At 45.0% G+C, this 24,128-nt stretch overlaps 1 protein-coding gene and 1 long non-coding RNA gene across 4 annotated transcripts in view; one reads left to right on the plus strand and one right to left on the minus strand.

Moving 5' to 3' along the window:
• On the plus strand, window positions 1-22,002 carry tecta (tectorin alpha). 2 transcript variants are annotated; one of them, XM_069709683.1, is made up of 24 exons: window positions 1-800; window positions 2,930-2,994; window positions 3,104-3,243; window positions 3,359-3,646; window positions 3,789-3,926; window positions 4,034-4,199; window positions 4,347-4,759; window positions 4,902-5,472; window positions 5,561-6,171; window positions 6,254-6,824; window positions 7,755-8,383; window positions 9,011-9,671; window positions 10,250-10,449; window positions 10,893-11,273; window positions 13,389-13,675; window positions 14,339-14,619; window positions 15,427-15,537; window positions 16,358-16,560; window positions 17,065-17,228; window positions 17,313-17,561; window positions 19,010-19,172; window positions 19,267-19,351; window positions 19,528-19,647; window positions 20,098-22,002. In XM_069709683.1, the coding sequence occupies exons 2-24, from the start codon at window positions 2,931-2,933 to the stop codon at window positions 20,196-20,198; spliced, it is 6,597 nt and encodes a 2,198-aa protein (XP_069565784.1). In that variant the 5' UTR covers window positions 1-800; window position 2,930; the 3' UTR covers window positions 20,199-22,002. The 2 variants fall into 2 exon arrangements, with proteins under 2 accessions (XP_069565784.1, XP_069565785.1); XM_069709684.1 differs by lacking the exons at window positions 16,358-16,560; window positions 17,065-17,228; window positions 17,313-17,561; ... (2 more) ...; window positions 19,528-19,647; window positions 20,098-22,002 and having other exon boundaries at window positions 15,430-15,476.
• The window catches only part of LOC138627400 (uncharacterized), an 8,471-nt gene continuing 3,899 nt past the window's right edge, over window positions 19,557-24,128 (minus strand). Inside the window, exons 2-3 of one of the 2 annotated variants that reach the window (XR_011311384.1) lie at window positions 20,083-20,212; window positions 19,557-19,639 (exon numbers count right to left, since the gene is read on the minus strand). This is a non-coding gene — a long non-coding RNA (uncharacterized lncRNA). Of the gene's footprint in view, window positions 19,640-20,063; window positions 20,213-24,128 lie in introns of both variants that reach the window. The other variant, XR_011311385.1, reaches the window with a different exon arrangement.

A 24,128-nucleotide genomic window follows, 5' to 3' on the forward strand; every position in this document is an offset into this window, starting at 1 on the left:
TAATTTAATACGAGAGAAAACTGCGACGTCCATTTTCATAGAAACGCACTTTTAAATGCAGCTTCAGATGGAGAGTGAAACATTAATGAGACCCAGTCAAATGTCTTCACTCCAAAAAGATAAAAGCCACAGTGTGTCCTACCACATTTTCTGCCAAAGACATATTTTATCATCATTTGGCACTTTGCTGGTGTTAATGACAGGTCCTGCCCATTCATGCCATATGAGAGCCTCTCTTTGTGCAAAACATTCCTCCTTCCCCGCATTTAAAAACAAAGTCTCGGGGCAGTAAATCTCTCTTGTTTTTCCTATTTCCCGATCTCTGACCTCCCCCTCTCCCCCTTCTTCCATATTGCTCTGTTTCCACTCCCTCTCTCTTCCTCAGATTCCTATGCTGTCCCTCCCCCTCGACTCCCCTCTCCTCTACTCCCCGACTCCCCTCAACCCCCCTTCTCTTCCCCAAACACTGATCTCAGATTAAGTTGAGCACTATCCCGGGTAAAGTTTGCACCTGCTTCTTCAGGCAAAGCTCCTTCCACAAGCCTCCACCCTCGAATCTCCTCTCTTCAACCCCGACTCGAAAAGGACGATTTAGACACAAACCTCTGGACTGTTGTTGCTCCTGCCGGTGATTCCTGTGGAGTTGGAAGTGCTCTTCTGTCAGGACATCCAGCCGCTCATCACTTCACCGCCTCCCTCCATCACTACTGTGGATGGTCCTCTGCTGGATGGGACACTGCTGCGCGGAGATTGCCAGGTTAGACGAGTGAGGTGCTAGATGTCCATCTTCTGATAGGCAGGTGAGTGCATCATTTCCTCCTCCACTTAATTTCACCAATAGTTATATTTATTTATGACCCGACTGTGATGCAATAAGAAAATCTGTGCTTTTCTGAGTCGGCACATCAATCTCTGCAAACACACACGTTTACCTGTTTGCCAATTGTTCTGAGTCTGTTGCTATGGCGTTAGAAAACATAACTTTGCACGGCAACAGCATCACAAATTATCATTAGTTTCCTGCTTTTGGTGATTCCAGTATATATCACACAGGGGTGCCCTGCCTCTTTTCATGTTGCATGCATGTATGATCTATATTTTTTTTTATTTTGCTTCCTCTCATTTCATCACGGGAGCCTTAAAATTGAATCCCATAGCAACAACAGATGTGATATTTCTACTTTTGCCAGAACCTTTCTTATGTTAAGTGTATAAAGATTGACAAGGGAAATTTGTCATTTCTTAAAATTTCTTAATCACATTCATCCACCTATCTAGAAATCTACGCATTAATATACTTAACTGAGTAAATAACATCTGATAGTGTTTTGCTTACTTGATGTCGTCTCTTTTTGAGTGTTGTCACAGAGATTAAACCAGTTTTAGTGTCTCGTCCAGGCTTTATCTTAATTGCTAATAATTTCAATTATCTTTTAAAAAGGAGTTCCTGCCAGTCAGATAAGATGGTGAGCTACAAGAATCAAGAGAGGCAATTGTGGTAATCTTTCTGTTGACAATGTATGATGAGAGGCCGATGACACGGCAGCGGACCTCTCTCAGCGGTGCCCACTAACCTTGGCACACCTGAGCACAATTTAACCTCAGCCTGAATTCACACATTTGAGAGAGAGAAGTAGTTAATTGGCAACACATTCCTCAAGTTTCAGAAGTTACACTAAAGTATTGTCTTATTATTGAGGTTTAGCCCACAATGGGTGTTTACACATAAAATCCAAAATCAAAGCAAAGGTCTGTTTTCATATTATATATATTTTAAAAAAGAAACAAAGTTTCCTGATTTTATTTCTCAGCTTTAGTGATTACACCTCAAGATAACTATAAGCGAGCTGTTTGACGAAATGAAAAATAAAAAATCTGAGCTTTGATTGGCATTGGTTAACTGTCATTATTGTGTATTTTACAATGAAATCACACATTTCCATTTCTTGCTTCTGGAAATGGTGTTTATCCATGGAACAAATTTATATCTTGTGTTTTAAGTGCCACAGAGGCATCGGCATTACCAGAAATTACCAAAGGGCTTGCTGAGATTAGATAGATCATAACTTTTTGATAGCTAGCAGGCTATCTAGCCTGTTATAATCACTTATAACAAATAGCAAATGTTCAAGAAAATGTTAAGTACATTTTAGAAACCTGAATATTTCATTTTCTCACCTAAAAAGTCTCGACATCTACGACACCCAGAAGGGACCAGCTTCAACTCTTTCATTTTTTAATTCACTGAATGTACAATACACAGGATATCATTTGGACTTTTCATTGCAATTCATTAAACAATTAACTTCAAATGGTATATGGTGACTGTCAGACCTGCCAACTTGGCTGTACATTGGACTTTGCCAATAGGACGCTTGCCAAGCGAGGCAGTGAACAACCCCCGAGGGCCACCACGGGGACCTTGGCAATTCAAACCTGCTCACTTAAAGCCATTAGTGCCCCAGTGTTTATGCTGCTCTCCCTTTAACCAACAAGGCATGGATGGGTCCCAAACAGAAGTGGTAATGAGGTCCCGAGCAACCTCGCGGCCTCAGACACAGAGACGCTGGAGCAGAGCGGGCCAGTCCCGTCGGCAGCAGGGAACCGAGGCACAGAGAGGCCGGCAGTCCACTGTTGCCGGCTCACATGGGACCGTAAGGCAAATGTGATCCTGACACATTGTTCTGGCATGTATAATGGGGCCTTTTCAGGGCTCCTCAGGGGAGACCTGGGAGCCTGATCTTAAAGAAGTAACGTGACGTCGGTCTGACAGTTCCCCCTCCTCTAGACTTTTGTCCAACAGCCTTGTTTATGGGAAGTTGTCCTATGACTCATGTCTTCCTGCATTTCCATTTTCTTTAAGGAATACACAACAGAGATAAAGTAACATTTGATCGCTCATCTTCTTTCTTTCTTTGTTTTTTTTAAGGATGGTCAGGCCGGGCTGTCGAGTCATTCTGCTCCATGTCTTCAGCATCTTTGCACAAATAGGAGGTATAAGATGCATAAATACCCCAAATCCTGCAACAAGAAGCAATTTCCTTATCCTATAAAGTTTCCACCTGTCTATTTAATGAGCTCTTGTGCATTATTCTCCTTTTAGCTACTACTCAGGATATCCTGTACCCATATGGACCTGGCAATAGGGATCTCGAGACCCCCAAGATGGATGACGGGAGTTCTCCCGAAATTGTTTTGCTTATTCCCTTCATTTTCTTCAATATACCTTACCGGTCCATCTACGTAAGCCTCAAGGCTCAATCAACACTCTACAATCCATCAATCATCTGCTTAAACCAACTTATTTCCACTTATAAAGTCTACGTTACAAACTCAACCCTGTTCCATCTTCTCACAGATCAACAACAACGGCGTGATCTCCTTCAGCGTGCAGGTCAGCCAGTTCACGCCGGAGGCTTTTCCCCTGAGCGACAGCAGGTCGTTCATCGCTCCGCTCTGGGCAGACGTGCACAACGGCATCCGCGGAGACGTGTACTACCGCGAGTCCACCGAGCCGGAAATACTGGAGAGGGCGACCCAAGATGTCCGGAAGTACTTCAAAAACATGCCCACCTTCACGGCCACCTGGGTCTTTATCGCAACCTGGCACCAAGTCACCTTCTACGGAGGAAGCCAGACAACTCCGGTAAAGTGGAAAGTCTGTTTCCACACAGTTACAGCATGTAGAGAGGAAGTTTTTTGCGCATTATGGTGCTTTTCATTTTTGTTATAGGTCATGCCTTTATTCCTACTTTTAAAGATATTTAATCCTCTTATTTGATTTGAAGGTGAACACGTTCCAAGCTGTACTCATCTCAGATACCGTGGCGTTCTTCAGTATGTTCAACTACGGAGAAATCACATGGAGCACAGGAACAGCCAGCGGTGGAGACCCTTTAACGGGAATTGGTGGGACGACAGCTCAGGTATTCTCGCGGTGACCCCAAGATCGTTTCATGCATCTCAAATGTTTTTTATGAAAATCATATGATATTATATGACCTCATGACCCTCACACCACTCCCCTTTCCAGTCAGGTTTTAACGGTGGAGACATTGGTCACTTCTTCAACCTGCCGGGGTCGCGGTCGAACGACGTCGTCAACATCGAACAGACAACCAACGTAAACATTCCTGGACGCTGGTTCTTCCGCGTAGACACTGAACTGATAGACCCTGCCAACGGCTGCAGCTACAACGGTACGTCCAAACATGAAAACATCGCTTGGTTGATCCTTTGCAAAACAGCTGCAGCTTCTCCTTCATGGGAAAATCAGTCAGTGAAGTGCCTCAGATAACTGCCGTACTTGTAAACACCTGCGCACGTGTTTCCTACGTCCTCTCCAGGCCGTTTCTACAGACGAGGGGAAATCTTCTGGTTGTCTGACCAGTGCTCCCAGCGATGCCGCTGCCTCGACAGCAATAACGAGGTGCAGTGTCAAGAGGCCCCGTGTGGGCAGCTGGAGAACTGCGAGCAGCAGGAGGGTGCCTTCTACTGCCAGCCCACCCGCACCAGCACCTGTGTGGTGTTCGGGGACCCCCATTACCACACCTTCGACGGCTTCCTGTACCACTTCCAGGGCACGTGCTCCTACCTGCTGGCTCGGCCCTGCTGGGAGGTGGCGGGGCTGCCCTTCTTCAGCGTGGAGGCCAAAAATGAGAACCGTGGGATGGCCTCTGTGTCCTGGCTCAGAGACGTCACGGTGGAGGTGTACGGTCACCGAGTCATGTTGCCCAAAGGCAGTTCAGGAAGAGTCCAGGTGAGAATCTGTGGAAGTAGACGGTAAGCAGATGACTAAATGACCTCTACCTGGACGTATAGGTAGACGAGGCATTGTAAGAAAGATACGATCGCTTTCTTAATCTACGGTTCCTTTTCCAAATATTCTTGTCTTTCTTTAGGTGGATGGCTTGATGAAGACGTTGCCGGTCCAACTTCAGCTCGGTGCCATCAGGGTGTACCAGTCTGGGGTCGCTATTGCCTTAGAGACAGACTTTGGGCTCTTGGTAACCTACGACGGCCAACACTACGCGTCCATCTCCCTACCCAGCTCGTACTTCAACAACACCTGCGGCCTTTGCGGTAACTATAACGACGACCCCGCCGATGATCCCGTGCTGCCCGATGGCTCTCTGGCAGAGAGCGTGGTGGAGCTTGGAGGCAGCTGGCGGGCCGAGGACACCGACTGGAGGTGCACGGACGGCTGCGCGCAGAACTGCAGCGTGTGCGACCCTCAGGCGGAGGCCTTCTACTTCCGCTCAGACTACTGCGGGCTCATCAACAAGACTGACGGACCTTTCCGGGACTGCAGAGCCGTGGTGGATCCCACGGCCTTCGTGTACAGCTGCGTGTATGACATGTGCAGCAACAGGGATAACATCACCACGCTGTGCCAGGCCATCCAGGCCTACGCTCTGGCCTGTCAGGCCCTCGGCGTCACGATACGACCCTGGAGATCTCGCACCTTCTGTGGTGAGACGCAGTTCGCATGTATCCATTAAACGCACATGTAGTTTTCATGTAATCTGACATATTTCTTCTTGTTCTTTTTGGTTCTCAGCCTTGTCATGTCCGGAGTTCAGCAATTACCAAGTGTGCACCAGCGCCTGTCCGGCCTCCTGCTCGGACCTGACCGCTCCCCTGTACTGCGCTCATCCTTGCACCGAGGGCTGCCAGTGCGACGTCGGCTACGTTCTCAGCGGCAGCCGCTGTGTGCACCGCGAAGACTGCGGCTGTGAGCACAACGGCCTCTACTACCCCCTCAATAACACTTTCTGGGCCGGCCCCAGCGGCGAAGAGGGCGAATGTACCCTCCGCTGCAGCTGCGGGCCTGCAGGGGAAGTCTCCTGTTTCAACGAGTCCTGTAAGGAGGGCGAGGTGTGCGTGGCGGAGGTGGGCTTGCTGGGTTGCTACCCTCGGAGGGAGGGGGTGTGCTCGATCACCCAGAACTCGGTGACGTCCTCCTTTGACGGCACCTTTCTGCTGTTCCCGGACGACAGCTCTTACTACCTGCTGAAGCTGTGTGGGCCGGTGCCGGCTAACGGATCGATGGTGGAGGTGAAGATAGGCAGGCGGCTGGTGAACAAAGGCCCCGCTTGGAAAAGACCGGTCGTCGTTACAGTGGCGAACATGGAGGCGCAGATAGGAGGGTTCGATTTTGACACAGTAAAGGTTAGTATTTCCTTCAAAGAGCAAAAACCTGTTCTTTATCTCTTATTGAATACCTATCAATTTACACCTTTTTGTGTTCCAGGTGAACGGTGAACTCGTGGCGCTCCCATACGTCCATCCAATGGAGACGATGATGATCTACAAGGCACCAGGCAATGCTACGGTGGTCGAGTCCCGCGGTCTGCTTCGTGTCCACTACACACGCCAGGGATTCATCAACATCTCCCTTTCCACCATCTACTACAACGTTACCTGCGGTTTATGTGGCCTCTTCAACAGCAACTCCACCGATGACCTTCGCCTGCCCAATGGACGCCTAGCAGAGTCGACCGAGCAGTTCACGGAGGGCTGGCGGTCCCTTGCTGACGACCTCACCTGCAACGGGGACTGCGACGACCTCTACCGCATGTGCACGGACCTGCGTCTTTACCAGAGTCCTTGGATGTGCGGCAACATCAACGACCCGGGGAATAGCTCCTTTCTGGCGTGTCACGCGGTCGTCAACCCTTCGCCGTTCTTCAGGAACTGCTTGTATAACATGTGCGTTCGGGAAGGGAACCGTTCGGCCCTGTGCTCTTCACTGCAGGCGTATGCCACCGCCTGTCAGGATGCTCAAGTGGGCCTCGCGTCCTGGAGGAGTGCCACTAACTGCCGTGAGTAGATACCACTTTATGTTAAAGAAACAGGCCCGTGTTTTTGGTTGTAGATGTCTTCGTCTCCAGAAGAGACATGAACTGCTACACTAGCTGCCAAAAATTGAGCATTATGCTAATGCAACCTTTTCTACAACACATCAAACAATGAAGGCGGTTCATATTCACACACATCAACAGAATTTGCATTTCATTTCTTTTCCACCAGTGACTCTCAAACTTTTTCTGTTGTTCTCCCTTTTGAAAGCCCCAACAAATACGCAAAAATAATTCACCCTTTAAACACACAAACACCGAAACTTCTGTAAAGCTTATCCTGAATCCTGACAGCTTTAGCGTTAGATGACTCTTTTGTCTTTATCGTTCCTATATAAATTACATTCGTAGACCTGTTTCATAGCCGTAGTTGTGACTCCTCATAGCAGGAAAAGCACAGCTGGAACTCATAACAGTGATGTTATTAGTTTTATTAGCAATTATATATATTATTATCGTGCGTTGTAGGCTTGAACGACGTTTCTGAAAGCTTCCTCTGTCGCAGCTGTAATCAGCGTGAATTCACAAGCTAATCTGATTCTAAAGGCAAGCCAGTTTCAAAACTTTTTCAAACCCCGACAGTAGATTCTCAACAAGCCTTTTTTTTTGCCAAATTGCATTTTTTTTGCTGGCAGAGTTTGCTGTTTATGTTGGTTTGAAGGGTACACAGCTGACATTTAAGACAAGTTTTGAACTTAATATATTTTATAAAACAGATATGACAGTATAAAACATACTGAGGATGTAACTGGACAGTGAGCACAGACAGTTTGAAGCTTCTTGTGCCATAAATGTCAGTACAAGCTGTGTCCCGGTGCTGCCAGGAGGCAAGAAACCCGTTTTTATATGCGGCCGTTTGCCTTTGCTTCCTCTGAACTCGCTCTTCTGTCTCAGCTCTTCCCTGTCCAGACAACAGTCACTTCGATGAATGCACCAACGCCTGCCCCCTGACCTGCGCCAACTTGGACGAACCCGAGGAGCCGTGCCCTCTGCCGTGTCAGGAGGGCTGTCAGTGCGAGGACGGCTTCGCGCTGCGGGACGGCCTGTGTGTGGCACGCAGCGATTGCGGCTGCGTGAGCCACGGCCGCCAGCTGGCCACCAATCAGACTTTCTGGACGGACTGGGAGTGCCAGGAGCGCTGCTACTGCAATGGCTCCGACAACAGTGTGTACTGTCAGCTGGCGCCCTGTCACGCCGAGGAGTACTGCCAGGAGAGCGACGGCCTGTATTTCTGCCAGCCTCGCACGGAGGCCCTGTGCGTGGCGGCCGGCTACGGACATTTCCTGCCGTTCGGCGGCATCCCATTTGAGCTGCACAGCTCTTGCACTCTGAGGATGGCCACCACCAACTGCGGGAGGGAGAGCAGGGACCCCGCAACCATCGGTGGAGCTTTTCCTCAGTTTAAATTGGCAGCTCGTAACGAGGAGAGAGACACGGGCCAGGCGATCTGGGTGAGGGGCTTCGTCCTGGAGGTCTACGAGTACGAAATCGAAGTGTCTCGAAGCTACAAAAACACCGTCACGGTGAGTAAATGAAACAAGAGACATCGTGTTCATATTTGAGAATACCCGTGACCCGTCTTAACTTAACTTTTTATGATTTATTTTTTTGCACTCCCTGTGAAGGTCGCAGTTGTTGCATTTGTGAGGACGTTATTTCTAATCAAGCCGATAGAATAACCAGGCAGAGGGTGAATTCCTCTTTGATTGGCTTAAGGTGGATCTAATTTCAATGGGCATCTTTTATCGGGCTGGACTTGGCTCAGACGAAACCCCGACCCTGAGCGACATTTGGACCGGGTTCACAAACCGACCGAAAAGATCTGAGGAGAAACAGAAATGACACACACTTGCACACACAAACGACTGCACCCACCCACGCACACGCTCACACACTTTATGTCTCTGATTTTCTCTCTCTCGCTCGTGCAGTGGGTTAGAGGGAGAGCCATCGACGTCCATTCAGTCTGTCTTCATGTAATCCATTCATCCATTCACCACCTGGGTTTCCCCACATACCTTTGAAAACATGCAAGTCAGGCTGGATTAGAAATTCAAACTTGCTGCTTGAGTTTTCTCCTGCAGGTGTTAGTCTGAATCCGAGAAAAATAATTTAAGATAGCAGCAGTTACATGGAGTTTCTCTTCTCAGGTGAATAAGGAGCGGCTGTACATTCCTCTGAAGCTGGGCCCCGGAAAGGTCAACATATTCACTTTAGGCATGCAGCTCATCCTGGAGACCGACTTTGGGCTGAAGGTGGCCTTCGACTGGAACACTCTCCTCCTGTTGACTTTACCCCGTAACCTGTACAACACCTCGTGCGGCCTCTGCCGGGGGATGCCCTCGTCCTCGCCCGCCTCCGCCGGCACCACCGACTGGGGCATGGCCTGGGCGGAGAGGGACACCTTCTGCCAGGTGGGCTGCGGAGACTCGTGCCCCCGCTGCGGCCTCGGAGAGAAGAGCGTCCCGAACGACGCCCCTCTCCCGGCGGCCGACGCCGACGTGGACATCGGCGCCGACGACGGGGCGAACGAAGTCAACACGGGCATCCGCTTCCACATCGGAGACGGCCTGTACGTGTTCGTGGAGCCGGAGGCGGTGAGGCTCTGCGGGCTCATCGTGGATCGAGGGGGTGTGTTTGCGCGCTGCCACAGCAAGGTGGCGCCGATGTTCTTTTATCAGAGCTGCCTGCAGGACACCTGTTTGGACCAGGGAGCCCAGGACACAATCTGTAACTGGCTGCAAATGTACGCCGGCACCTGCCAGACCCAGGGGGTGCCGGTTACCGGCTGGAGGAGCGACACGCCGTGTGGTGAGTACACGTCCGGCTTCAGCTGAAATTCACCGCACGCTTTGGCCGGTGGTGCTCGCAGTGTTGAAAAATGACATCATCGATTGCTAAAACAACGACCCCGTTGCCGTGAGCAGACTGCTAGCGTCGCTGATAGTCGTCGTAGTTTCTGCGGGAGAAAGTAGTTCTGCTTAAAACTACCGTAAATGTGTGTTTGATGTAATGTTTCAGTGACGCGAAGCAGATATCCTTCAACTCAGACGCCATCGGACGTGAGAACGTTCCTCCATTTTGTTTTGTATAGACGTGAAGAAACTCCGATAAAACATGCTTTAGTGAGCGTCGGAGGTGTTGGTAGGAATATTTCTAAACTACGGAAGGAGGCGCTTTCAGTCTCTACGCTAAGCTAGGCGAACCGGGTTAGCACCAGGCAGGACGCCACACCGACATCAATCCCTCATCCTTACACTTCGGAAAGAAAACACGTCAGACGGCCGCCGCAGAGTCGCGTTAACCCCGACAAATCCACACTGGAAAAACTGTGCGATGTACTTCTTACGATCGTCAGCTAATGCCTTTGCCAACCTGCCTGCTCCCAGTCCAGAGCTGTCCACCTAACAGCCATTACTCCAGTTGCATGTCGGTCTGCCCGCCCCAGTGCGCCCCCGCCCGCGGCCAGAGGGACTGCAGCCAGGACTGCGTGGAGGGCTGCCAGTGCGACCAGGGCTACGTGCTCAACGGCAAGAGCTGCATCCTGCCTCAGAACTGCGGCTGCTACACTGATGGCAAGTACTACGAGGTCAGTCTCACATCCAACCGAGGCAATACGTTTTCACACCTGGATATCAGGATCATTTGGTGACGGGTTGTTTTTTAGTTGTTTTTTTTTAAGAGAAGTATATGAAAGGAAAAAAAAACAAACTAAACTTGCCTGAATCATAAATCCTTCACAACAGAAGCATATTTTGAAAACGTGCATTACATTTTTAGAATTGCACGACACATATATGAATTTATCTGCAACTAGATCAGGCTGTTGGTTATTTATTTAATTGATTCATTATTTAAGCTGTAGAATGTCATAAAATTGAGCATTTTTGTTTGTTTTTTTTCTCCCAAAAAAATGCATTTTGGGATTGTTATTACATCCAAAACATTGATTATGAAATGTCATTCAGCTAATAAGTGCGTCGTCTTCACAGTTTCAGTTCTGAACTTAATAGAAAACCGTCTTCATTTCAGCCCAAACAGCTGTTCTGGAACGGCGACTGCACCAAACGTTGCCAGTGCATCGGGCGCAACCTGATCCAGTGCGACCCGCGGCGCTGCAAGGCGGAGGAGGAGTGCACGCTGCGCTACGGGGTGCGCGGGTGCTTCGCGCGGCGCTCGCAGCACTGCGTGGCGTCGGGCGGCGGCGTCTTCAGGACGTTCGACGGCGCGTCGCTGCGGCTGCCGGCCTCCTGCTCCTTCGTTCTGTCCACCAACTGCCACAAGCTGCCCGACCTCTCCTTCCAGCTCATCGCTAACTTCGACAAATGGAGCACGCCCAACCTCACCACCATCTCTCACGTCTACCTGTACATTAACGAGGAGAATATACTCATCTCCGGCAGCACCGTCAAGGTGAGGCGAGAGTCGGACTCGTGTCGGGACACAAACTGTGGGAGAGTTGACCTCGGTGGGATTTCTGCTGTGAATGAATTGGCGTTGGATCAAAAATGTGACTACTGTGGATGTTATGAGACACAGATTTTTAAACTAGTAGATGTGAAACCATCATTATCAGGCTCACTTTTACCGTTTCACCCCCTCATTTCGTTCCTTCCCTCCTTCACCAGCAGTTGCCAGCATCCGACAGCCGGTGACCTCGATAGTTGTGAACAAAACAAAGTCAGACAGAAAGTGAATATTGGATCAGAGATTTGTTGAAATCGTGGCTGATGTTGCTGTACGTCTGCAGGATGTGTAAACCAGCAACAGTTTGCTAGTTTACCCGATAAAAACAACGATTAATGCAACTTTAAAGTCCACCTTTTGCCAAACACACGAAACTGTGTCCATAAAGTATAATTACAAGATGATGATAAATGATAAAAGAATTCAGAAGATTCTCAAATTAAAGAAACTCAATTATGTCAATATATTTGCGACTGTAAGCTCATACTTCATACTAAGGGTGCATTTAATTGCTTATTATATTATATTATATTATATTATATTTGATCTCTAAAAAGGTCACAGTCTCTCTTCAATAGAACAATTATCTCTGCTGGGAGATTTTGATTTTGTTTATGCGATCACGTTACTTTCCGTTGGCTTCGCACCGTCAGCGGTCAAAGAAGTCTTTATCAAACCAAACACACGTCTCTTTTTTTTTTTTTTATCTCGGCACTAACAGCCTCAAAGGCTTCAGGCCATGTCTTTCCACTAAGTCTCCTCACAGAGGTATTTAATGACCCGCTGATTGCCTTCAAGTGGAGCTCCCATGAGTCCTAGTTTGTTCAATCTGAGGGAAACTGTCCATTTTCTTGAACTGCCTGAAGAAGTATGTTCGCATCCGTTGTCTCAGGTTGTCATGATCTTTGTCTCTTCTCACTCAGGGATTTCTTTTCTGATTTTGAAATTATTTTACGCAGATGACACCCAAATTTCCATCTGTGCCCGACATGATCGATTTAAATGTCTGAGCTCAAACATTTCTAATCTGTTTTTAAATCTCAGCCAGAAGAAAAAGTGTCTCCACCTTTCATCTTTATACAGTTATAAAAATCCTTAGTTTGACATTTGGGTCGCATCTTTAATTCCAAATGCATTTAATGACATCATTGAGGTTAAAAAAAATGTCATAATCATCCATCATGTTTGCCTGTTTTAAACATTTCCGCGTCATAACCCTTTTCATGCATCTACGTCCTCGAGATTAAATTATAATATCTCCTTCTTAGACTTAAAAGAATAAACTATAGAATAAAAGAACATTTTTCAAAACACCTCAGCTATAAGAGCCCGCTTTAACCAATCAATAAACACATTTAATCACCTTTAATATTCACAACTGACTTTATGAGTATTGCTGGCAAACTACAAAATCTGCTGCAGAAAAAGATGCTTTATTCTCTTTAGAGACCCCAACTTTAAAACATGGATAAATACAATTCATTTTTAGGTGTTTTCAATCTATAGTTAGTGTTGACAATAGATTTTAAACAGCACTACCACTCCTATATCCCCCAAATAATCATAGAAATATTTGGATTTCTAATATTAGAGATTTATAACAGTTGGTCAACAAGAGATCTAACGAGGAATTAGACTTCTCTGGGGTCTAATAGAAATTAAATTCCTGAAATCTGCAATCACATTCTTCTTGTTGGGTTTAATAGGTTAATAAGAAATGAACAAATATGTAGAAAAGTGAAAAATATCAGCTTTATAATTATTGCTATGATTTTAACACCCCAAAATGAGGAAATAATCCCCATTTAACAACCCACAAGGGGTAAAAAAAATAAATAAATAAAAATTAAAATTAAAAAATAAATTAAAAAAAAAAGCAAAGACCATTGAAGAGTATAACACTAATTCTGCTCTGTGAAAACAGGACTTGAAATCCCACAGAGGTCAAATTTCACATGCGAGCAGAGAAACGTCTTGAGTTTAACATGTAATTGAATTTGCTTTGTAATTTGTTTCCTGTCTCAAACATCTAAAGCTCTGTGCCTCCCGTTCTCCCCCCAGGTCAACGGGACGCCGGTCTCGGTCCCGTTTCTAACGGGGCTGATGACACGTCTGTCCACATCCGAAGGTTTCCTCGTCATCGACACGCCTCAGGACATCCAGGTCCGGTACAACCGCTTCAACACGCTGAGCATCACGATGGGCCAGCGGCTGCAGAACAAGGTGTGCGGCCTCTGCGGGAACTTCAACGGGGACCCCAGCGACGACTACATCACCTCCAGGGGGAAGCCGGCCGTCAGCGCGCTGGAGCTGGCCCAGAGCTGGAAGACCAACGGTATGCAGAACAGGTAGGTGAGCCATCGCAGACGTGCAGGACTTCGCTGAGCACGTCGAATCGTCGGCAGCCGTCTCTGCAGGCTTCACCGCCCGCAAAAACCTGTGATAAACCTGCACACTGCCTGTGGAGCATGAAACACTGACACCAGGTCGGTCCTTGAAGAAGTGGCAGAGACCAGAAAAAGAGAATATTGGACCAAATAGATGCTTATGTTGAAAACCTTTTGAATCTTCTTTTCTAATGAATGAGGGATTATTTTCAGATGGACCTCCAGAAAACTAAAAAGAAGGAGTGACTTTAGCTAACAACACCGAGATAACTCTTGGAGAAGTTTTATTGACCCAAAATTGTATCAGACTAGTTGAATGGGAGTCTATGGAGCCGGAGGCTGTTTGGAGCCGACCTCTAGTGGCACTCGCTGGTATTGCAGCTTAAGACACTTCTACATCGGAACCATTTTTCAGACCCGGAAACGACGAACACTTTTATATCCAGTCTGTGGTCACTACCGGTATCATTTGCATCAGTTCAGTCCGTTCACACTGGAGGTTCAGAGCAGTAAATTCAGTGTTCGCAGAAAGAAAAAAAGGTGAAAAAGTGAAATTATTGTATTGACAAATAATTAAAAAAAGAAAACGCTCCTGACAGTTGGATGTCGTTCTTCGTCCTGCAGCTGTGATGAGACCCAGTTCGTGGCCTTGGCCCAGTCCTGCGACAACACGGCCGTGCTGGCTCTGCAGGGCGAAGACGCCTGCCAGAAGCTGACCCAGCTGAAGGGCTTCTTCCAGCCCTGCCACGGCCTGCTGGACCCCAAGCCCTTCTACCAGTCCTGCTACCTGGACGGCTGCTACAACCATCGCAAGGCGCAGGTCTGCGGCTCTCTGGCGGCCTACGCGGAGGCCTGCCGGGCGCTGGGCACCCTCACCACCAAGTGGATCACCCAGGAGAACTGCTGTAAGGGCACCGTGAGACACCAGCCTCTCTCTCGGCCAAGCGGCGCGACGCTTCTTCATACTTTTAAAACTACAACTTCAAAACGGACTCGTATCAGTGCTCACTGGAGGAAACCAGCTCTGCAGCATGCGTTAACACTTGCAAGACAATTAGAGCCCTCCAGGCTCCAGTAATATGGCAATAGACTTATCAATACTTTATTTTAGCGTTGTTGTTTTTTTGTATATATAATGTGTTGCTCGTTGTAAAAAAAACAACAACTCAGAGAATGATTTCCCAACTCTGCAGTTCGGTAGAGACCAAAACGGAGCTGAAAAAAAAGAGTTTCTTTTGGATTTGTATTCATCAGGTGACCAGAAACATGAATCAAATCCATGTTTCTGTGTATCTGCTGGATTTATAAACAGACAAGTGTCAGCTGGAGAGTTAGCGATAGCTTCATAAATTGTTTCCTGCAAGTTGCCAGAAACATCAGTTACTGCAAAGTTGATTTAAAAGTCAAATGAATTGAGGAAATGTATGTAATTCATCATCTAGGTTTATGGAAATGTATAATATTCCAGTGTGCTTTTCTTTTAATCGAATATAAACGAAATATAGATTTTACCAGATCTACTAAAAGGTTCATTAGTCACCGATTTATTTTAGATTAATAATTAATAGGTCCGTTTTTTTGTCCAGCTATGGTCACTATGTTCTATGTTCCCCTCTTATTGTGTTGTTTCTAGCTCTAAAATCAGTGCGTGCATGTTTGATAAAGCCTTGTGTGTGAGTGACAGCTAACATTGTGTGTGGACCTGTCTTTAGCAGAATGGATCTACGACCCCTGTGCAGGAGAGATCTGCACGAACTTCACCTGCGAGCTGGAGAACGGAGGCGACCTGTGCGGTTGCCCCGAGTTACCGACCAGCACCGGAGGTGAGTCCTTCGTCCCGCCGCAGCCTTCAGTCGGTTCTGCCCACCGGGCTGAGAGCGACCTTCGATTAACTCTTCTTTTAAAGTCACGGAGAAGGTCGTTTTTAATCTCGGGTTTTTTAAACTTGGTTTTATTGCACATTTTTGTCGTTATTGGTTTACGATGTTTGTCTATCTGCTTGATTTGTTTCTGTCCGATGTTGTACAGACGTTTGGTCAAGATCTGTTGTGTTTAAATGTTCCATGAGGATAGTAAAAAGTAAACTTGACATTTAATGTTGCAGAGATATATTTAAGTCTTCTGGGGTTTAAAGGCTTTATTTTTGGGGGGGGCTTTAATTAACTCTTATTGTGTAGCTGCACTAAAAACAAATTCTCTACAATTATTTTGCTGTCAAATAATCATAAAAACAGTTATATGATCATTATTCAGCCAATGATTGCTGATGAAATCTTTAATACTTAAGGTTTCCTTTTTGTCTCCCCTTTCCATCGCACATTTGAATTCGACTTTCAGTTTTTGGTCTTTATATTTAAGCTTTTCTGTTTTTGCAAATGAAGAGTTACAATTTCACTTTTCTATTTTTAAATACTTGTCACATGACTGCAGCATCATCTTCCTCGGTTGGACGCTGTGTGGTTCAACTCGGAAACATACTGTACATAAAACCATGTAATCAGTGTTGACGTGTGTGTGTGTGTGTGTGTGTGTGTGTGTGTGTGTGTGTGTGTGTGTGTGTGTGTGTGTGTGTGTGTGTGTGTGTGTGTGTGTGTGTGTGTGTGTGTGTGTGTGTGTGTGTGTGTGTGTGCGTGGGCGTGGCAGGAGACGATGACATCATCCAAGCGGAGGTGACCTGCAAGCACGCTCAGATGGAGGTGTCCATCTCCAAGTGTAAACTCTTCCAGCTGGGCTTCGAGCGGGAGGACGTGCGGGTCAACGACGAGCGCTGCTCCGGCATCGAGGGCGAGGACTTCATCTCCTTCCGCATCAACAACACCAAGGGACACTGCGGCTCCATCGTACAGGTGTGATATGATATGAATAAACTGGATTACACATGTCAAACTGTTTCTTTGTTCCCATTTTGGTGTCTTTAAGCACTTTTAGCAGCCTGGAGTCAGAAAAGGTTCTGTTAACTTGCTTTTTTTGTTTAATATTTATGGCTGTAAATTGCACTCGAAATGGTCAAATGTGTGTATTACATGAGTGTACAAAGATTGATTTATTTTTAATGTAATTTTGGGTACTCAAAGTTTCATTTTCCAGTAAGGAGAGAAATATTTTGACTGAGAAACTGATCCTGTTTTCACCTCGACCGTCTGTCTTCCTGCAGAACAAGTCTGTCCACCAGCAGCAGCTTATTTAATCATATATTTATATATCAGAGTAGCTGCTGCTAAAGCTCACTGATAGACACAATGGATCTCATTTGTTTAATTTATACACAACTTCTCCTTTTTAGATTTTCTCTTTTTGTGTGGATTAAATAAATGAAATGTAATTGGATAACCGTTTTACCTTCCTGACAGTCGAACAACACACACATCATGTACAAGAACACGGTGTGGATAGAGAGCGTGAACAACACCGGCAACGTCATCACCAGAGACAAGACCATCAACGTGGAGTTCTCCTGCGCCTACGAGCTGGACCTGAAGATCTCGCTGGAGACGGTCCTCAAGCCGATGCTCAGGTGAGACGGCGGACGCCGGGACGCGCGATACAAGACGTGTCACGGGCGGTTAACTTTGACCGCCGTTTCTCCTCCCTCCTCCAGCGTGATCAACCTCACCTTACCCACCCAGGAGGGGAACTTCATCACCAAGATGGCTCTGTACAAGAACTCCTCGTACCGCCACCCGTACAGGGAGGGGGAGGTGGTGCTCAGCACGCGGGACGTCCTCTTCGTCGGCGTCTTCGTGGAAGGAGCCGACGAAAACCAGCTCATCCTCATCGTGAACATGTGCTGGGCCACGCCGTCCCGCTACAGCAGCGACAGGCTGCGATACATCATCATAGAGAGAGGGTACACACACACACACACACACACACACACACACACACACACACACACACACACACACACACACACACACACACACACACTGTAGTTCACTCCTCCCCCGCTGGGGTCACAAGATACGCCTGAAGGGTCATGAGATGATAAATTCGACTGAAAAGAATAAAAAAGAAACATAATTCTTAGAAAAGTCGTTTCTATTTCAATTTGATCTCTTTAGATTTCTAAAAACTTGTTTAAAGGGGAAATACGGGATTCAAAAAAAGTATTCAGACCTCTTCTCCTCCTGCACACTTCTAAAAATAAATTTGCAAACATGTTTAAAAAGCATGTTTTCACATTGGCATTATGGATTATTGAGTGTTGATTGATGAGCAAAGACACTTCAATTAAATCTGAAACGCTATAAAGAGATTCATTTCTGAGTCCACTTTAAGTCAAAAAGGTTAAAACACTGATTTATTGTGTGGTGAGAAATAAACATGTCAGTTGCTGATTTAAATAACCTGCATTTACGTTTAAATACAACGAAGCATTGAGATTATGGGACTTTATCAAAAAGTGTGCATGTCACAAACACAGCCTTTTTCCTGCTGTGGGAGTTTTTCAGTTACCGTTTATCGTGTAAAAGTTTAAGCTCTAAAAGAAGCGTTTCCATCAAGAGTACAAAGTGAAGAAAAAATAAAACTGGGATCAAATTAATATTTGATGTGTTTGCATTTTAAAAGACCTCCGGAGACCATCTGTTGTAAGACTGAAGATCTTTATGACTCAGGCTGGATGTTTGGGGTCATTTTTAAACTGCAGGATGGATTTGAAACCAGTCGATGGATAAGAATCTAAACATATAATAAACCCAAACTATTAAACACCGACTGAGAATTTTTGTCTATCAACAAAACAAACAGGAGGATATTTGCGCTACGTAGCAAACATTTGACTTTGCATTGCGCAACCCAAAGACTTGTTTTAATTATGGTGCAATACTAAAAAAAAATATTCATCCAAAATCAGCCCATTGGCTTAATCTATAATTGAGTCTTTAATAAAACAAAAATGATTATGTTTTATATTAAAAGTACCTGCCTTTACATGAAGCTGGTTCTTTTGACACCATCTGCCAAACATTTATATACAGATTCTGTTATTGATGAAGCTTAACGTCTTCTGAAAATATAGGAATTCATGTCATGCAGGGAAAAGATGTGTAAATATAATTAAAGAGATCGACAGGTGAGGGTTCGAGACTTTAAATAACTCTTTATTTTTTTGTTTTGGTTGGCGAGTTTTGGCTCCAGTTCAAACACAATGTCTGAAGAGCTGAATTGCAACTACTTGAAGAAGGTGTTGTGCCTCTAAAAAAAGAAGAAGTTAAAAGCCGACATCCTCCCTTTTTAAATCCTCAACACAATAGTTTCCCGTCAATCTCGTCCTGTGGCCCTCTCTCCCTCCAGCTGCCCCAACATTAAGGACAACACCATCGGCATGGCGGAGAACGGCGTGTCGCTCACCTGCCGCTTCCACGTCACCGTCTTCAAGTTCATCGGGGATTACGAAGAGGTCCACCTGCACTGTGACGTGTCGCTGTGCGACTCCGACACCAACGCCTGCAAAGTGGTGAGAAACCGGAGGAGAAGAAAAAACCTCCACCTTCGGTCAGCAGCGATGACGCTGCTCTGCCGCGTATTGATGTATTCATTCATGTGTCCAGAACTGTCCGCACAAGAGAAGAATGTACTCGGAGGAAGGCGACCATAAAGAGCACATCCTGTCTGTGGGACCCATAAGGAGGAGAGGTGAGTTTTTATTGGCTGATACATGCGACAGATTACAGGTGGACAAAGCCACGATTTAATTCCTCATCCCACCTCCCCCCAAAAAAAAAGTCCTCAAGAAAAAGCCGTGTTTGGATTCATGTCGTCCACAAACTGGGTTAAAAAGTCTTCGTGACTCCGTCCTGATGTTTCCTCAGAGGCCGACTGGTGTGAGAACAACAACGGAGGCTGCCAGCAGATCTGCACCAGTAAGGGGGCGGGGCCTGTCTGCAGCTGTGTGACCGGGATGCTGCAACGAGACAGGAAGAGCTGCCGGGGTAAGGACACACACACACACACACACACACACACACACACACACACACACACACACACACACACACACACACACACACACACACACACTATACACTCACACACACACACATAGTGGCACAAACAGGTGATTTTAAGGTTGTTGTGTTTTTGGTTTAAAGACTCACAGTGTTACTCATAAAGTCTTTTATTAAGAAGGTTTAAATCATTTTGATCCTTTGGTTCCTGTCCTTAAAAAACTTGAAGAATAAAGGAGCACTTTTGGGTTTAATTGTATGTTAAGAATTAATGTACAAATGTACGGTATTGACAAATATTTATGATCTTTTAAAACAAATTTAGACACCACAGTACAAAGGCAATAAATGAATATGAAATAAATGAACTTTAATATAAAATGATAATAATAAATGCACACTTAACGAATGTTGTTGAACCTCTTGTTTTGCCAGCTGTGAGTTCGAGCTGTGACCTCACGCCTGCGGTTCTTCTGCTGAGCGTCGCCTCCGTCATCTCCCTGCTGCTGGCTCGTATTCCCACTCTGCTTCTCTAATAACACGCCTGCAGCTGCAACAACAACAACAACAACAACAAAAAAGACAAGCACAGAAAAAAGACTTGAAGATGCACAAAGTATCTGCAGTGATTAGCGTTAGCTGTGTTCCAGTCAGACAATCGAGACAGAATACACTGTACATTGACAAATTTTTTCAGTCCAGATATCATTGAGGCAGCTGGAGGGTGAGTTAGCTCTCTAGACATGTGGACAGTTCGTAACACGCTGTGTTATTCTTCACCTCCATTTTTATCTCCATTTGGACACCTCACATCGAGCCGCTCTGTGTAGTTTTTCATGTTAGTATCTCCTTTTTTTACCCAAAAAGATTCTGGTGGTTTTTCTTCCTGGAAAATGAAACGTATTACTGATTCTACCACCAGATGGCGCCAAAGAAAAGAAGTTCTCCAGTTATAGAAGCATATTGAAATTAACATATTTTGAAAGAATGGCAACTAAAATCACATAGTTGACAGGAAGGGACAGAGGATGGTTAAATAACAGCAGAAAAATAACTCAATTATTTGTTACTTAAGGTGAAACACTACAAGTAAAAGTTAATTAATAGCTGAAGTGAACATTGCAAGGATTCAGGGTTGAGTTATCTGGCATATAATCAAAGGCCTTCTGATATTGATAAGGCAAGGCATCAATATGCAGAAATCAGGCAGGTGGAGTTGGAGAGCTGGAGGCCCACAAGAGGCCTGGAGTATATTTTTTATAAGATTTCTGATTTCACTTTTCATCATTTTTTTCTGTTTTTATTTTACGGACTCATTGAGGAAAATAATTGGCAGATTAATAGATAATTCAAATTCAAATTCAAATCTGGCACAAAAAAACCTTCCTGCACTGTCGGTGCCAATACGATCAGTCAACAATTTCAATTGATCTCCATGGAAACAACGTCAGGCTCCTCTGATTTGATCTGCTTGTGATCTGACCTGATATGATGTCTGTGTGACTGAAGTCTGAGGATTCAATCTGTAACTCCACCCGTGTATGACATCTGAATTTAACCACTGGAGAAGCTCGTGAGCTCTGGTGTTGTTTGGCGACCACCGCCAGTCATGTGACCTTTGACAGCCTCCCAAACTGAAAATAAAAAAATAAAAAAAACTGAAATAAATCTTCTGGCCTGCTTTAAACCAGAGCAGATCTGATATTGGACCTCCAGACGTACTACTGAAATCACTCCGATTATTCATTTAAATCAAATGAAGCTCCATCAGAAGTTATGGAAGAAGTGTGCCGGTGAGAGGACGATGTATTTCATGATGTAAACGGTGGGAGCGGACGTTGTAAATCAGAAGAGGAGTTTTGTGAATGAAGTGAGTATTTATGCGTGAGGAGAGCACCTTGTGAATTAAATACTCGTTTACATTTAGGTGTCATTTTGGAGCCCGGGAGGTGTTGTGGCTGAAAGATATGCGGCTTGTCGTGCCATTAAAATACTTTATTACAATCATTTCTATCTTAATCAGGTCTAGTCGTGTCAGTGCATTGATTTCTAGCACTCCCATCTGTTGGTTCTGATTCTGAACATCGTGGACATGTGAGGACGTAAAACTGTCAGTAGAGTAAAAATCGGAGTCTCATGATGATTCACGGTCAGTCGGTTTCTATTCGGCACCTTAAGGGTTAAAAATGCGACCACACATCAAATGTAAGCCTCCAGTTTTTGGCTTAGTTACACAATAAGTAGCAGTTTTTCATTGGCAGGCTTGTTTTGCTACCTTCTGTGTACAAATGTACAGTCCATGTCAATTTGGTGGTTTTATGTCATGACTTTTTTTTTTTTTTTTTTTTTTTTTTTGGATAATGATTCTCTTTTTCTTTTTTTTATGTTTAAAACATCACCAAAAGATGTTTTATTCTTTGAGAGCAGCACCACCCTCCCATAAATAAATGAAGAAGTTCTCAAAGTCAGCGTTGGTCGAGTTTATTTGATGCAGAGCACGAAGCCGGGTCGCCTCAGGGGTCTTTAATCCGGCCCACCGAGGGGTTGGAGTTCTGCAGGAGTCTGATGTACATCACATGGAAAAAAAGTATTTCATCACCAGTCATCGACTTAAAGGCCGAATGTGTAGTTTTATTCCGCATTTTAATGTTAAAACGGGCCCAAACTTGCCGTCCGTCCCGCTGCAGTGTTCAATTATCTGACAGGAAATGAACTTCAATCCATGCTGCTGTCTCCTAGCAACACGTTTCCAATAAACTAAGGCGGCTCGTTGAGTCCACACCTTGTGGCTGCAATTAGAAAATTGCGAAATCAATTGCAGTGAATTCTTTCCACGGCGTAACATGCCGTCATCCATCAACCGTCAGTGACGTTTCAAAGTGTCTGTTAATTAAAGTGTGGGTGGAAGAAAGTAGGTCGGGCTGCACTGTTCAAACACATCAGTTCCTGTGATTATTATGCAATTAACGCAAATATTCCTGATCTCCAGAAGATAAATCATAATATTACTGTTTGTTTTTTTTCCTTTGCCACAATCAAGCCGAAACTCCTTCTGATAGATGTCGTAGATAAAAAACAACAACAACCTGATTCTTCAGGTACACAATCGTAAAACAAATTTAATGACGAATATTTTATTAAACTAAAATACTGTAAACAAGAGTTGCAGCAAAACTGTAAAAATGAGGATAATAATATATTAAATGACACAACACACAGAAGCAGTACAATGAGCACAAAGGGAGAGAAACCATCTTTAAAACACAACATGAACATAAAAGTGTATGAAAACCAACCAAATCAGAGCTTACCAATAAATAAAGATGGTAGTAATGTCAATCGCTTCCTATTAAATATTAAAAGAACATTTTACAGCTGAATAAATATATTGCAGAGTGGACCAGCTGTCAAATATTATACAACACTGTAAATAATCTCATAAAGTCCCTCGCATAGTGTCTGACTGTAAATCAGTTTGTGTGACTCAGCTGTAAACAGGGCAGGACCTCCTCTTACAGGCCAAATGAAGAGAGATGCCAGCTTTGCACAGAATTCATGTTCTGCTTCTTAATAGACAATTTAAAAAGGATTAAAGGTAAAAAAAAAAAAAAAAAAAAAAATTAGGAAAAGATAATGAAAATCAAATACTTTTTCTACCAAATAGAAATAAATTTTCTGATATGGATTTGAAGGACTTCCAACAACACTTGAGGGTCTGCCAAAGGCTTTCCACTCCCTCCACATTGTGATATAAGAGTCTAAGTAAAGCAAAAAAGCTACACTGAAGGTGAAAGCATGCAAAAAAAAAAAAGGGAGAAGACGCAGCTGCAGCTTCCCACTGCAAGGAAACACGACTTCAGTTTAAAGAGCACGAAGCAGCCGGCAAAACGGATCCCACTCAGCAACTCTGAAAATTACACTCACATGTAAACAGAAGAGGAAACAATAGTTTACAGCAGATAGAAAATAAAATGCAGACGGAATTTTAAACCCGGTAAACACTCAAATCAAACCGCAACTGATAAAACTTGTAACGATCAAATGTCTGATGTTTTGCAGCTGCGTTTACGTTCAGCTGGTTTCCAGGTGACATTTACAGAAAGCAGAAGACGCGTTTGGAGAGCGCGCAGCTGAAACTATTTCAAATGCCGTTCAAATGTGTGAGTTGTTGACATGTTGCCACTCAAAACACGGTTCAAGTGCCCGGCCTGGTTTTTCCCTCCCATGCTGACCTGTGCTGTGTATCTGTGGTTACGTAAGTTTGTAGGTGTGTATTTGTGGGTGTGTGGAGGTACAGTATCTGAATCACTCTCTTTCAAGTAGCTGTTGGTTATTATTGTCACTAAATATTTGCTGCACTGAAACGATTGTTGTAATTTGTTATTTCATTTGATATTTCCTCAGGCAATTATAGAGCATGAAAACAACAACATCAAAATCAACATGGGATTTGTTTTCCCAAGATA

The sequence above is a fragment of the Brachyistius frenatus genome, unplaced genomic scaffold, assembly GCF_029030835.1.
Source record: "Brachyistius frenatus isolate BFR_SWC_R1_liver_20210118 unplaced genomic scaffold, ASM2903083v1 Contig_84, whole genome shotgun sequence".
Classification (NCBI taxonomy): domain Eukaryota; kingdom Metazoa; phylum Chordata; class Actinopteri; family Embiotocidae; genus Brachyistius; species Brachyistius frenatus.